Source organism: Chiroxiphia lanceolata, chromosome 7, assembly GCF_009829145.1.
Source record: "Chiroxiphia lanceolata isolate bChiLan1 chromosome 7, bChiLan1.pri, whole genome shotgun sequence".
NCBI classification, from domain to species: Eukaryota; Metazoa; Chordata; class Aves; order Passeriformes; family Pipridae; genus Chiroxiphia; species Chiroxiphia lanceolata.
The window spans coordinates 15,026,253-15,040,765 of NC_045643.1; the positions used below are offsets into that span (position 1 = coordinate 15,026,253).

Consider the following 14,513-nt stretch of genomic DNA (forward strand, 5'->3'; position numbering starts at 1 on the left):
CTTGTGAAAAAGTCTTACCTGTGCTAAATACACAAGACAAAGAAGTACTGCACTTAAAGTACTGCAGATGATGAATTAGCTCCTAAGAACAAGCTGTTACCTGTTGTCTAAGTCACAGTGAACAGTCTCCAGTTAAAATTGATGCTGTATCCCATCAAATATTTTTAACATGCTGACAATTCATGCTAATCTTCCTAAAGTTGTCTAAAAAGGCAATTCCAGCAACAGTTAGTAGATTTAACTATAATTAAATAAGTGAAAACTAAGAAAATAATTTAACTGGCAGAAGAAACAGCATTCGTGCATTTAACTTTTTTGGGTTATTTTTAATGAAATGAAATCAAGTGATACTTTATAATCTTCCCACCATCAGGACATTGTACATTCATTTTTTTCAACTTCGTTTATAAAAGCTTCATAATTTTGCTTCATATCCTAAGAACAGGCAGACAACGTTTACATGTTAACAATCAAATCTGAATAGGAAGTGTACAGTTTCCAAGGCAACATTATCTCACGTACTGACTTAAGTAAACTGTTTCAAAGAGAAATAAAAAGCTTTGGTTTCACTTCTTTGCATGGATGCAAAAGAACATTAATGCTTCTTCCAGTATTTGAGGTATATTTTTCACAGTAACGTCAAACTAATTTCTTTTCAAAGGTTCTTTGGTTAAAGTGCAAAAATTCACTAAAGCCATATGGAAGATAAGCATTTCATATACATTTTCAGACTTGCAAGAATATATTTCATTCTTGACATACTTTATTTTGACTTTTAAAAAAAATATATGCATATTCATTTGTCCTTGCACTGTAGAAGGTTTTAGAGGAAAACATACTTTGGAGTGATCCATATCTTTGGCATCAAATGCAGTGAAAGGAAATTAGAAAATGGTCCCCACTACCTTTAGAATCTGTGGACAACGTGGCTTTTATGGCACCAAGCACTCCATTAGCAGAAGCGCTTGCTGAAGGCACTCTGTAGCTTTTGATTGTCAGGCTAATTCCTATATGATGGTGCAGCTTCAAAGTGTATGTACAGATGACAGACAGTTCTCCTTACAGTTCAGAAAGACATCAAAGGCCGGGCCAGAAAGGCCACGCTGCACGTTGCTGCTGGAATAACTGATGGAAGGAGTTGTACGTTCTCCAGTTGTACTGGGGAGCAAAGTAACGTTTTCTTCCCTGGATTGTACTATTTCACCAAAGCTAGGTGGCAGTGTGAACTTAGCTAGCTGAAGAAACTTCCTGCAGTAGCAGAGCAGTGGTTTGATCCATGTTTCTGTTCAGACATTTGCCTTCCCACTGCATGGCTGCTGAGGGTGCCTGTTTGGAGAGTATTTATCTGACAGCTTCACAAGAACCCAAGCTAGCTCTCCAATTGACTTCCTTATTAAGTACTTTCAGGTTAAGGTTGGCACATCTAAAGATAAAATTTGGCCCATTGAGGTTGGCAGTTGGTGTCTCTTGGGTATGCATGTCTCTGTTTTGTCAGGTGAAGCCTGTCTTTTTTTTTCAGGTTCTGGAAGAATGCCAGCACTAAATACTACTAGGATAAGTACTATAGAAAAATCTTTAAATAAATAAAAATAAATACTTGCTTTAAAAAAAACCCACATAGAAATAATTAATTGGAAAAGTCCTGAACATCATGGCAGCACTATCTGAAGAAAGGATGAAACAAATAGTTCTGTCATGTTTGCAAGTACCATGTTAAAGATGGCAACAAATTATGATTTACAATACTTTACTCTCTACAGCTGCATATCCAGGCTACCCCACATAATTCCCTGCTCTGAATCCACCCTTGACCTTCCTGGTTCTGGCTTGCCTGGGTGTCTAAGTCTCTTCAATGATGTGGCTGTGCCTGTGAAGCCAAAGCTTATGAGGTTACCTTCAGAAGTCTGAGAGAGCTTCTGACAGCCCTTTTCTACATCCATGTGCTCTACTTACAGTCCTTCTATTGGTTTAAGCTAATTTACCCTTGTTAAACTGCCAAAGCAAGATGAGAGAGGATTTCTTCTTGAATGTCTAATCCAAATATTATTGAAACTTCAAAATTACTAGAATAACTCATGCTAATGTGTTTGAAATCTGACTTTCCAGGATTGGCCAAAAATTATTACTTTCTCAAAATTCTTCTTTCCAATAAGTAATTTTTCTTCTCTTTAGTGTTCTTCTGTCTGCTTGAAACCACATGTATATATATATAGCATTTCAAATACTACTATGAGACTTCAGAACCAACTGTTTTTCCACTTTCATATTAGAACAACAGTACTGTAAGGTGTAGTCCTCCATACAGTTCAAGGAAATAAAGTGTGTTTGTAAGAGCGAGTGCACTCAAGGCCTAGTTTTCTTGTTGCTGATGTTTCTTCTGTGAATTAACCTGAATCTTAATTTCTTCATTTTAAAATCAAATGTTTATTTGCCATCTTAGTCATCTTTGTTCCCAGTTGTAAAACTCCAGCTGCCTCTTCTGTTCGTGTCTTGAGGGACTGGTTTGTACTGCCTTTTGAAAAAGCCAATCTGAAATACATAATTTTGGAATCTGTTGTCAGCAACTCTTGGTTATCAAATCTAAATCATCATAAAAGATGAATGAAAATAAAAATACATATGTATGGCATTTATGTATTATGGTATTTGCCATTGCTCTGTCATACAAAGTAATCAAGTGTTACTCATCAATCAAAAAAGTAGGTTTGCTTTTTCTTTTTTTACTTTTTGGGAGGCTAATGCTCTTCTGCAAGAAGTAAGGACATAGGGGCTTGTGAATTGTAACAGTCCACCGAATCCAATATATTTAAAAATGTGAAACAGTAATGAAACTTTCCTGTTATATTTAATTTCTACACTTCCACGAAAAAATGATGGATGAAGAAAATCTCCACATAAGTAAAGAAGTGAACAATCTCTTAATGGCTTGTCAGAGAAGCTGCATCTCTCATAGTTTTCTCTTTTACTTATGCACAGAATTTTTTTAGTATTTATATTGCAGTTTGAAATCTTGAACATTTTATTCTGGTATGAAACTATGTTGTAGATTATTAGTCATCACATGTCAAGTGACAGTAAATGTGGAGCACCATCCCACAAAAATGATCCATTAAATTATGCAAATAATTTGCAAACATGAGATGTCATATAAGACACTGTAAAAGGATTTGTGGTGTTGAATAACAGAAAATGTAGAATATGCAGAAGATAAAATGGAGAAGTACTTTTGAAAAAACACAGGTTACAGGAGGAATTTATCTTTCTTTAGAAAGGACAGATCATAATAAAATGTTATTTATCCTTTAACCTGCATTAACAGATCCAAAAATCCTCCAACAGTGTGAATTCCTGACTTGAGAACAACTAAGAAATACTGAAAACCTACCTTCCATAATATAAATGAAAGAAGCAAAAACAAGGTAACACCAATTATTAAGCCTATGGCAATAATTAGCACAGTAACATGGTATTTTGGCTTTAGGTGGTGCATTCCTTCCAAATAGACCTGAAAAACAGAAAATAAGTTTAGTGCTAATTTTTTTGCCCCTAAACGATACTAAAACAAACTAGGAAAAATAGTTACATTCTCAAGTAATTAATAGTATATTCATTGCCTGTGTATGGATATGCAAAGAATTCCACAATTTTAATTGCTGTTGGTTTTTCTACTTTAACAAGTTTATCCCAAATTCATTAAGAGAATCCTTACATATGCAACTTGCTTGTCCTTATGTAGTTCAATAACTTTTGCATTTTTTTCTGGCCAGGCTGTTGCTCTTACTTCAAACTTCAGTGCTGATGCATCATCCTGATTAAAAAAAATAATTCTGTCTTTTAAAAAATACCTTCAACATGTTGATTCCTGCCCATCAGAAACAGTAACACAGCTGCTCACAGAAAGAGAATCTCATAAAAACACACAATGGTGCCTTTTTCTGATCACAAAAGAAATTAGACCAGAAGCTGGAATGAAGCCAGGTTGGATTTTACTTGAGTCCACATCCTCGCTGCTTTTCTTAGAAAAGTACAATTATGAATTGAAATTAAATCCCAATCCCACATAACCCAGCCAGAATAGGTAAAGCAATACATACCATAAATAAAGTGATAAACTAAAATACATATTTTTCAGTGGTTTTCATTTTTCATACATCACCTTGAGCCTTAGCATTGAAAACATAAAATAGGTTAAAACCCCAAAGCTTTATATTTAATCATACTGTTTGCAAAAATAGATTAATAACTAGAATTTGTATAATGAGAATACTGCAAATATGCCCTGAAATATTCCCATCAACTATGAAAAATTTATGTGTTACCATTTCTAAAAGTGAAGGAGTAGCCTCCAGATGCAACTGAACAGTCGCTTCTTTTCCACTTTCCATGTTGCCAAGATTGCAATGTACTTGTAAGCAAAGGCTGTCATTTTTCATGCAGTACTGTAGAAGGGAGGGAAAGATTAAAACTAAAGTCATCAACTTTATAATCTTAGTATTAAAGACACTCAGGAACTGAGTAAAATAAAAAGATCTATGTTTGTTCTTGAAAACTGAGGGTGTAACTCCAGGTTGTCATCCATCACTGTCAGTCCATAGGTGTAAAGGTACAGTAATAAGGGACCAACCCAATTGTTAAAAAAGACATATTTTTCTAAAAAATTCAAGTTTTTGTAGACTGAAAAAGAACGATTTTCATAATTTGTTTATATGTTTGGTTGGGAGTTTTTTTGCACTGTTATTTCAAATTAGCTTTTTTCAATAATGAAAAATGACAGTAACTCTATGCTATCCAGTACAAACAGTAAAATTAGTTGACTCTTACACTTGTACACTGACAACTGGCACCACTTCACTCAGCTTTGGAGAAGACAAAACCACAAGCTTGTACATCATTATATTCTTTATCCAGCAGTACAATGCCGAACTACTGATTTGATATTCTAGTGCAGGCTGTCTCTGAATCCCTGAACTGGTATACCTTGTAACGTGCTCACTTAAAAGTCCCAAACTAGCATTTAAAAAATGTTCAGCTTTTTTTTTTTTAAGATGAAAGATTAAAAAACACTGTACTTTATCAAACACAAGTTGCAGGATGCAGATTTCTGTGAGAACAAATCCTTAGCAGGGCAACACTAAAATAACAATTCTGATTTGGACAGCACAGTCAAGCATCTGATCTCCAGCAGTGTCCCTGAGCAGGTACAGAGGGATGAGCTGGAACAGGCCAGGCACATATGACATTCTTCACAACCTCCCAAACATTTTTAATAAGAACTTCCCAGCCAAACATGATTTCCATATATTTCGTAATTCTTATGGACTTTCAGTCCCATTAACTTGCAGTGTCTTTCTTGGAATTCACTTATTTTTAGCATCCATAACACCCTCAAGGAAGAACTTCAACCATGAGTACTACTTTTGGCGTTTTCTTACCTAACTCCTTTTTTGGTGTGGAAAAGACAGTATTTGATCTGCATACTTCATGTAATTAAGATAAAGCCTGATTTTGCCTCATGCATCATTTTCTATTTGTTATTGAATGTCCTCTGCTACTCTGTTTGCCTGCTCCTTCAGTTACACATCCCTTTGGCAGTTCTTTTTAGGTGACTGTCATCCACTGACTTCAGCAACGTGTCATTAATCAACTTTCTCATTTCAGTTCTCACCTCTTTCACTAAAGTCACTTATGACTACACTGAACTTACCACAGGTCTCACCACAAATCCTTGGAAGACTGCTCTGTTGACCTCATTATATAAGATGTACTGTTGTCTTAAGGCTTATTCATACAGTCATTTATTACCCACTGATGCTAAAAGACAGACCTTACCAATTGTCTCTTAGTAGGCTTTGAAAAGAAAGTGATGACATCCTTTAATATATTTTCATTTTTTTCTGCTGCAGTACAGTTTCTGGAATATTTATTATAGTAGCACTGTCCAACTGTTGTCTGGAAATAAATATAACATCATTACTTTTAGAATTTAAATATCAGATCATAATCAGAATACAGATTTCTGAAAGGTTCAAAAGAAATATAAATTTTATTTTCAGAATTCTGAAACATTTGGGGCTGAAGATAATCCTGTTCCTGTTCACTCTGCTTCACCACAGCTAGCAAATCAAACTCATATCTAGTTGGCTATGCTCTGCTTCTCTTTTTCATAGAATTCATATAGCTAATAATATACGTTGAACCTGTGCTTACCTTGATATTCAAGGTGTTGAATAATTTGAAGTCCCTGGGTGGAAAAGCATTTGGTATCATTATCTCTAAGTTAGTGTTTGGAGACATGCTTGGTCCTGCACTGATAACCTTGTGGGGAAAAAGTGTTATACAGTTAAAGCTTCAATGGTAGCTACTCAAGTAACAAATATATATATATATAAATACAAAAAGAACTTCACAGAATAGGGTAGCACCTGTGCTGTTATGCTGTCATGAAAGTGGATTCTGCTGGGAGTTCTAACATCTAGTTTCATTATTTCTGAAGGCTTACTGAACCCTTCACTCCTCCGAAGCCAATGAGTAAGTAGTGCTAAGCTGTGATGGCTACCCTGAGGTCATACAGCCTGTTCCAGGAGAATATGGAAAAGGAACTAGGGGAGATTTATGTCTAAACTCCTGCTTTTAATCCACTGGAGACAAATTTGATACCTACAGATCCTCTTATAAGAAGCTCCTAGTTCCTTTTTCTTACTGTAAGATAATTCCTTTTTAAGTGTTTCTTAATAGAAAAAGTGGCAAGTCAAAACTGCTCTACCACTTTCAATCCTGCTTGTGCTAAGAATTTTTGTTCTGATCATTCAGTGGAAGATTTTCCAGGCTAAAAAAAAGTGTTCTAAGGGGGATTAACAGCAGCTTCCCACCTCCAATGCACAAGTTACTTACTGTGCCCTTGTACTCTTAAAAAGTTCCTTTACAGACTGCCCAGACTGTCACTAGATACACTAAGCATTAACCTTCAAAACAAGGATGACAAGATTTACAAAGGAAAATTCTTACATGGAAAGTGAAGTTGATATTCTCCTTCATACATGTAACTGGTGAATCTTTCTCTTCTGTTCCATAAACAAACACAGCTGGTGACACAAACCTACAACGGTTTAGAAGTTGTTAATTAATGGAATTGCTGTATATCCTTAGCATAACCTCCTGTTCCATGTTACCTCCAGTAAGACTGGTTCAAAGAAAATACCCAAGTTTTCATTTGAGTAAAGCTAGGAACACAGAGGAGAAATCCTCTACCTTTGGAGTAAAAATTTTCTGCATTTTTACTCTTCCCTCTTAAAAAGGCAGATGAATCAGAAAAATTCATAAATCCCAAAATCCCAACACTATGCTCCATGAATGCCCCACAACAAACCCAGAATATGGTCCATGTTAAGCAAGGAAGCTGAGGATCTGCTATGCTCTTATTAAATATCTCTTTATATAAAAAAACCCAAACCCTCTTTTTAAAAAATATTAGTCTGTTAAGAGACAAGTTTGAAGCACCATAGATACCAAGGGGGTCTCATCTCAGAATTGTGGAAACAAAATCTTAGAAGTATATGGGTCAGACCCCAGGATAGCTGTGCCATGTCATTCCCAGGATTTTTCAGCTACATCACCTTCTGCTTAAAAACTTTGTGAATTTAGAACAGTAACAAGACAACAGTTCTACGGATGTGCAGGTATGCCAACAGCTGACTTACCCATGAGTATTTAACTCAATCTCATATTTTAGAGGTATAGCTAAAGTTAGCGAGTTATCCAGCAACATGTTCCCATCTTCATTTTTACTATAAAAATACAATGAGAGAAAAATCTGTATTGAAGGCATCATCATATGCTATGCATTATTTCTGTAGACTAATACTAAAGAGACATTGCAGCTTATAAAACCCAAAATATTTTATTGCTAACAGCATGTCAGACAAAAATCCCCACATTTTATACAGGCAGAAAGCTGCTCATTATTTAAATATCTATTACCTGGCTTTTTGGATAATTTCTCTTGCTCTACAGATATGCAACCACTGTACTGTATTGCAATTGTGCTTTGTTAAGTCTTTCCAGTGTTCCCTAGTCTGTTTTCCAAAGCTAGTAGTATTTTTCATTGAGCAATTTTTATTAGACTTTACCAGGTAGCATTAATGATGATGTTGAGGTCCTCCTCTGCTCTGGTAAAGGAGCTTGCATCCAAGAGGAAACTATAATCCAGCTGTAGAACAAACAAAATTTTGCTTATGTATCATAAGACAGTTTAAATAAAAGTATTTTATTAAACTAATTTATAATTTCCTCCTCTAAAAAAATTCAGAACTAAGAAACACTAGATTTTTGTGTCTTCTACTCTCTTTCTATTGATCTAACATGTATGTCTGTAGCCTTAGTCAGCTCACTTGTCTAGAACCCAAGCACAATCGGTTGATACATAATACATTGTTGTCCCTTAATGAATTATTCCAGCAACGGTTTAAGCAAATAATTTTAAAAGTAACAGGAGAGATACAGACAGCAACATGATAAAAGATGTTAGTTGAGAATGAAGAAGAGATTCTGAAAAACAAGGGGTTTTTTTCCTCCATCATAAATCCTCATAACATATTTAGGTTGTTTCTAAAGCTAGGAATTTCACACATTGCTTACCTTTGATTTTTGATCTACGTATAAATAACCAACACTGCACTCAAGTTTTACTGCATGAATTTCTTTATCTAACACATCACAATGTATCTGTTTTTCTTCCTAAAATAAAGGACAAATGATTAGTCATTAAAAAAAAACCAGGTTTTTTCCCAGACATTTAAAATTACATGCGCACACTGAAATTGGGTGCTTTATATTTTCCTGAACTACATATTTGTTATTTCACTGATGCAAATATACAGGACATTCATATCATTCACAACCACTTTAACATAACATTTTATATGGATCACTGTATCTGGTTACTTTGTCTGCTGCTTGCTTGTAGTGAAGCTAAGGCTCATGTTAAAAGCCAGCCTCAGAAAGGTGGATCAGGGGGATTCTACAAAGAAAACAGTTATTTTTAAAAGGCAGAAAGAGTACAGTTAGTTTTGTGACCTTTTACAAGCCTGTGTATTTGTGAAGAGGACAGATTCAATGAGATCTTTGTGATCAGTGAAAACATGATCATCAGACAAAAAGAAGCCATAACATCCTGAAATACATTTATAAACATCTTTTTTATTATTCAAGTTGTTACTGAAATTATTTAAGTCACTGAATTAATTAAACTGCACTTGATTTAGGTAGCTACAAGTCTGAGAACTTAAAAACTGGTGTTTTGTCAGCTTTTTTTGGCAGGAGGGGATGTGTGTGTGGGTTGTCAGTATCTAAAAAAGCTCAACAATCCATAAACATAATTTGAAAAATGCCTAACTGAGAAAGAAAAATACCAAAGGATTACTCTTTGAGGGATTTTTTTTCTTACCAATTCTAAAACTCGAATGAAATAAAGACCTTTGGGGATTTGAATGTGGAGGATAGTTTCATATGCATCATCTCCAACATTAAGCAGAGAAACGTTCAACAATAAAGTCTTCATACTTCCAACAACAAGATATGTTTTCTTATCATGAGGCCTGAAAAATAATTATCATCATATAAATGAAAAGTAATTCTATATACAGCTTGTTTGCAAAAATTTTCCTTTGCTGCCCTTTTAATTACTTTCAGCTGGTTCTGGCAAAGCTCTGTTGGAGATGTAAAGAAAAGTTTTACTCTCCTGTAACTGAGGGTACAACACCAGTTATAAGATGGTCAACCCCAGTGCTGTACCTTTTAAAGTGGTTAATGCGAGAGCAAGAAAATTGTTATCAGCCCAGTTGTGCCTCTGGCCTTTACAAGATCAGTCCTTCCCTTTACAGACCAGAATAGCAATGTACCACTGCTACAGTATTTTCAGACATTATTTCATAATTCACTCTTTGCACTCAAGATATAGGATTCAGTTAATATGAAACTCATCACAAAGAGGGCAAGTGAACATGCCTAGCTCATGATCTATGTGATGTTCTATAATCATGTTACAAGTACAGACATCCTATGGGGGGCCAAAAGTAAACTTCAGCTTGACATTAAAGTTTAATTAAGACTTGTAGAAAGGCTGCCTAGAAATAGACATTTATCAGATATTCTGGCTTGAAACCAAAGCATTAGTCACTGAACACCTTTGGGAAAGAAGCTGGCACTGAGAAAAGCAACAGAAGGCAAAAGCACTGCACAAGCAGATAGGTTCCAAGACAAAAGCGAATTGAAGAAAAACACAATGTTAACATTTCGGTAGCTTGTCAAGTTTAGGTTAAATTTTAACATTGTTTTACTAGTTATATGCCTACCATTCGGTCCTCTTATATGTGTTAAAGCCAAGCTCATTAACAATATGCTGTCACAAAGATGCCTCCCAGCTTAACACACAAGCACACAAAAGCACCAGGTGCACATCTGGGACTACAACAAAGCTGAACTAGAGCTTTTCCCTGGTAATCATATTTCATTCTTCATTAAAAAATGCATGATGCAGACTAGAAATTTACAGACCAGGCCAAAATCTAAGCAATTTAAACAAAACATGATAGTGTATACATGAAGACTCATAACTCAGTAAGTAAAGCATTACATTGCCACTCCTATTTGATGTCATTCTTTTAAAACCAGAAGTGTTTGCTCTGCTCTTCAATGATAATGAATGCATTCTGTCTAGACAAAATAAATTAATGCTTCACAGCTAACTAGTTTTTAATCGAGATTCTAGGGGCACAAGGTAATTTAAGGTGATACTTCACACTTTATCAAGATATTTAGACTATTTATTTACACTGCAAATCCGCTACTAGTACCTAATGTCAAGTAGGTTTGTTGTAATCCGTTTTCCTTTCTTTGAGTTTTGAAGTACTTACAAAACTGCAATGCTAATTTCATGAACGAAAATGCTGCACAATCTTTCTTTCTGAAAAGTTTATGAGCATTCAAATAAAATAACCATCCAGCCTAAGAAAATGAAAGGGCTTATGACTCATGCTACGAGCCATGTGTTAAAGTAGGCAGAGAGATACTTATCTTACTCTGAAATCTATGAATATGAAAAGGCTTGTGCTCAGGATCACACAGGTGAGATTAATCAGCATTATATGATTGTCATCATCTTTCAGTGTCATTTTAGGTTGTTCGACCTAGTATTTCGATTGAAGTAGAATCAACTTTAAAAGTGATAAATTACACAAGAAACAAACACCTAATTAGCTGAGATTCACAACAGGTACAATTTCTCTTTTTGCACACCAAACCCCCACATTTCTTACTTTGAAATACAATAGTCAGTAAAGAAAAACGTTGTGATGATAAAATATAACTTAAAATAATTAAGTGGCTCTTTTTCCTCATTTATTTAAGAATATTACATCTTCAGTTTTATACTGATTGAGACTTTGTACAGTGCAAATACAATATCTTCAGAAGATCAGCAGAAATAACCAATAGTTTGTCAATTTAACAGTAGTTATGATCTCTGCATATTGAGTGTGCTTTGTGCAGTGTATCTTAGCCCAGTTATCTATGTTTTTGGGAAGAAGATGTATGTTGAGCTGTAAAATCTTCTAAATATGTAGTAACAGTTCTTCAGTTATATAGATTTCTGTTACATTTCCTGGAAGATTTATGATTTAAAAATATTCTTCAACTAAACACAGTTCTAATCCTTGTATTTTCTCAGGGAGCCCACAGTCTACTTTTGCAAATTCATGTTATTTATATATAAAAGACTAAGGAATAATGTAGATAAAATCTTACTGAATCATTCTCAAAACAATGAAAGCTACATTATACTTACTTTGGAAAAACAACTTTTCCAGAAACTCTTAAGTCAGCAGAGCAATTTTCTTGGGAGCAATGTCGTGCAAAAATAAACTGTAAAAGCCAAATTAAAAAAAAAAAAAAGGCACTTCAGTGTATTATTCACTAAGAGTATTTAACAGAAAGAAACCTATCATCTAGTAACTAAGTATTTGGAGGTGTCTGATAGCTCTTACTCCTAAAAAGCAATTCCATGAGTTTATGATTTACCATTCTGTGCATCCAGAGTAACAGTGGAGAGAGAGGCTTTCCAGACTCAGTCTCTCACAGTAAAACCAGTGGGTGAACGTTCAGACAAATTTTTAAAAGTAGTACATAAAGAGAGCAGAGCATTTTAAAAGATCCAGAACTGATGTCTCTGCAGTCTCTCCTTCAACGTAAGATTTTCTTTACACAACCTTTACTTATCATATTGTCAGAATGGTTTGATAAGAGTAGAGACACCATAAGTTGCATGTGTCTGTGCCTTGGTTATCAGTGTGCTGCTATAGAGCATGTTTATGTCACTATATTCAACAACACCCTCTTTATTCTCTATAATTCTGAGGTTACTAAAATAAAATTTTGAATGAAGATGAAAAGGTAAAGCGTGCCATATAAAAGAAGCTTTCACATCTCTCAAAAGTTCTGATGGTCAACTGTATCTTAATTACATGAAGGTTACTATTTGTGAAAAGTCATAATGTGTTTATGACCATTTGGTAGTTGAAAATTCAGTGCATTCTGGTTTTTGCTAAAGTCAAAGTCTATTAACACTTAATAAGTTTCTTTGGGGGGGGAAAAGTTAATTTGTTCCCCCCTCAGACTGTGTCTGAAAACTTGCAATACCTTCAAAGAACTAATATTTCAGCAACATGGTCAAAAGACTTCAAGATTAATACCAAGATGATACTGTGTATTTAACACAATTAATTTGAAAGAACTGTTTTATACTGGAAAGTGACTCATACAGTGTAGCTGTAAAAGAATGCATATTTCAAAGAGTGAATTTCATACATGTGTGATCTGAGGTATACAGTATTATATATTCAGGCAACTTCTCGGCACATACCTTTTATTTATTTTTAAATCATAATACAGATTGTATACAAGTTCTGTAACCATTTTCTAAGCAAAAAATTAGGCATTTTAGTCTGGAAAATACATTCCTGGAAAATGCATGCCATGGATCTGTGAAGCATTTTTAATTGAAGACTAAAACACCAATATTTACTTACTACATAGAAAAAAAAGAGAACTCATACACTAACCTTGCTTTTTATAATATCTTTTTCCTTCCTCCGTTGAAGAACAGGTTGAAGTGGTGAAAATTCTTGAGCATTTCTTTTCTGTAGAATATGATGCCCCAGACGATAACTTGCTTCAACATATACAGGAGTCAAGATATCCCTTACATCTTTCTATGAAAATTGGAAACCTAATGAGTTAATCATATAAGACAAGACATGTATGCTTATGTTTTAAAGTTATAAGGTTGCCTAGAACTAACTAAAACAGCAACACTTTTTTTTCACATGTAAAATAATTCCATATGGCTCATATACTTTTCCAGACATCTCTGTTGCTGAAGGAGGTAATCAGAAACACAGAAAAGCATAATCTGTTCAATGACAGCATCAGGCATTTCAGAATGGAAGATTCTTCTGTTATGAGAAATCTTATTGAATAGTGAGCCTACTTCTGTCAATAAAACTGCCTTACACACCTATGAAATGCTGTACTGCCCAAGCAGAAAAATAGGGAAGAGTTGGCTAAAACGGAGAAAGCCAAGCAGTGGGATAATGCCAGACAAAACCTGTGGGTATTTCTGTGTGAAATCAAAAGGAGTTCTCCAACGGTACCACTGAATCAGGGCTTGACTGAATTTTATTTTAATGCCTCTTTATTTCTCATTCTGTGTTAAAAAAGATCGAACCCCTCAATAAATGACTGTTTTGTAAATGAAGCCTTGGCTGCATAGGAATGTTGCAGATCAGAGTTCAAACTACCTACTTGTGAAAACTGAACAGCTTGAAGCACCAAGTACTAGCAATAGCAAACCTGATTAAATTATTCCCTAAGTGTAGGGGATAGATAGACACTGATTGTCCCTCCACATGGGCACTACTTTAATTCTTAGCTGCAAGCTTGTGTTAGCAAAACTGCATATTATCTAATTCATAATAATTTTCCACAAGGTCTTCTCTGCATCTGCTTTATATTACTTCCATTATACTAATTAGCTATTAATTAGCCTTTACTCAAAATACATAAAATTTGTATTGTCTCTTGCAAGGACTGTACTTGACAGACATTCACACTTACTTAACTTTAGGAGCTTCAGTGGGTGGAAGGAGATGCTTATAATGCTATTAATTAAGAACTAAGAAGAAAATTGAATTCTACGGAGGAAAAAATACTGATGATAGACTATAGGAAGTGATGAGCCAAATCAATTCCTTCCTCCTACACAAATGCCTCTGATGCTGGTACAGCAATCTGTACAAGGTTGGCTGTCAATCATATCTCTCTTAGTTTACAAAACTCTTGTAAGTAAGTGGCAATTTTCCACTGCTCCTGTGAGAAACATTCACTTAGGTGCAACTACCAGTTGAGATGCATCTGGGCAATTTTCCAGTAGACAACATAACCTTTCCTTTCTACCCAGAAGC

The 14,513-nt window shown here is 34.8% G+C and overlaps 1 protein-coding gene across 1 annotated transcript in view; it reads right to left on the reverse strand.

Annotated features, from left to right (window-relative positions):
• Window positions 1–1,442: 1,442 nt before the first annotated feature.
• The window catches only part of ITGA4 (integrin subunit alpha 4), a 35,752-nt gene continuing 22,681 nt past the window's right edge, over window positions 1,443–14,513 (reverse strand). Inside the window, exons 16-28 of the mRNA XM_032693601.1 lie at window positions 13,113–13,262; window positions 11,840–11,916; window positions 9,443–9,593; window positions 8,635–8,733; window positions 8,127–8,206; window positions 7,698–7,784; window positions 7,006–7,096; window positions 6,208–6,315; window positions 5,830–5,949; window positions 4,320–4,439; window positions 3,710–3,808; window positions 3,386–3,505; window positions 1,443–2,529 (exon numbers count right to left, since the gene is read on the reverse strand). Coding sequence (XP_032549492.1) covers window positions 2,437–2,529; window positions 3,386–3,505; window positions 3,710–3,808; window positions 4,320–4,439; window positions 5,830–5,949; window positions 6,208–6,315; window positions 7,006–7,096; window positions 7,698–7,784; window positions 8,127–8,206; window positions 8,635–8,733; window positions 9,443–9,593; window positions 11,840–11,916; window positions 13,113–13,262 — 1,395 coding nt within the window. The 3' untranslated portion in view covers window positions 1,443–2,436. The remainder of the gene's footprint in view (window positions 2,530–3,385; window positions 3,506–3,709; window positions 3,809–4,319; window positions 4,440–5,829; window positions 5,950–6,207; window positions 6,316–7,005; window positions 7,097–7,697; window positions 7,785–8,126; window positions 8,207–8,634; window positions 8,734–9,442; window positions 9,594–11,839; window positions 11,917–13,112; window positions 13,263–14,513) is intronic.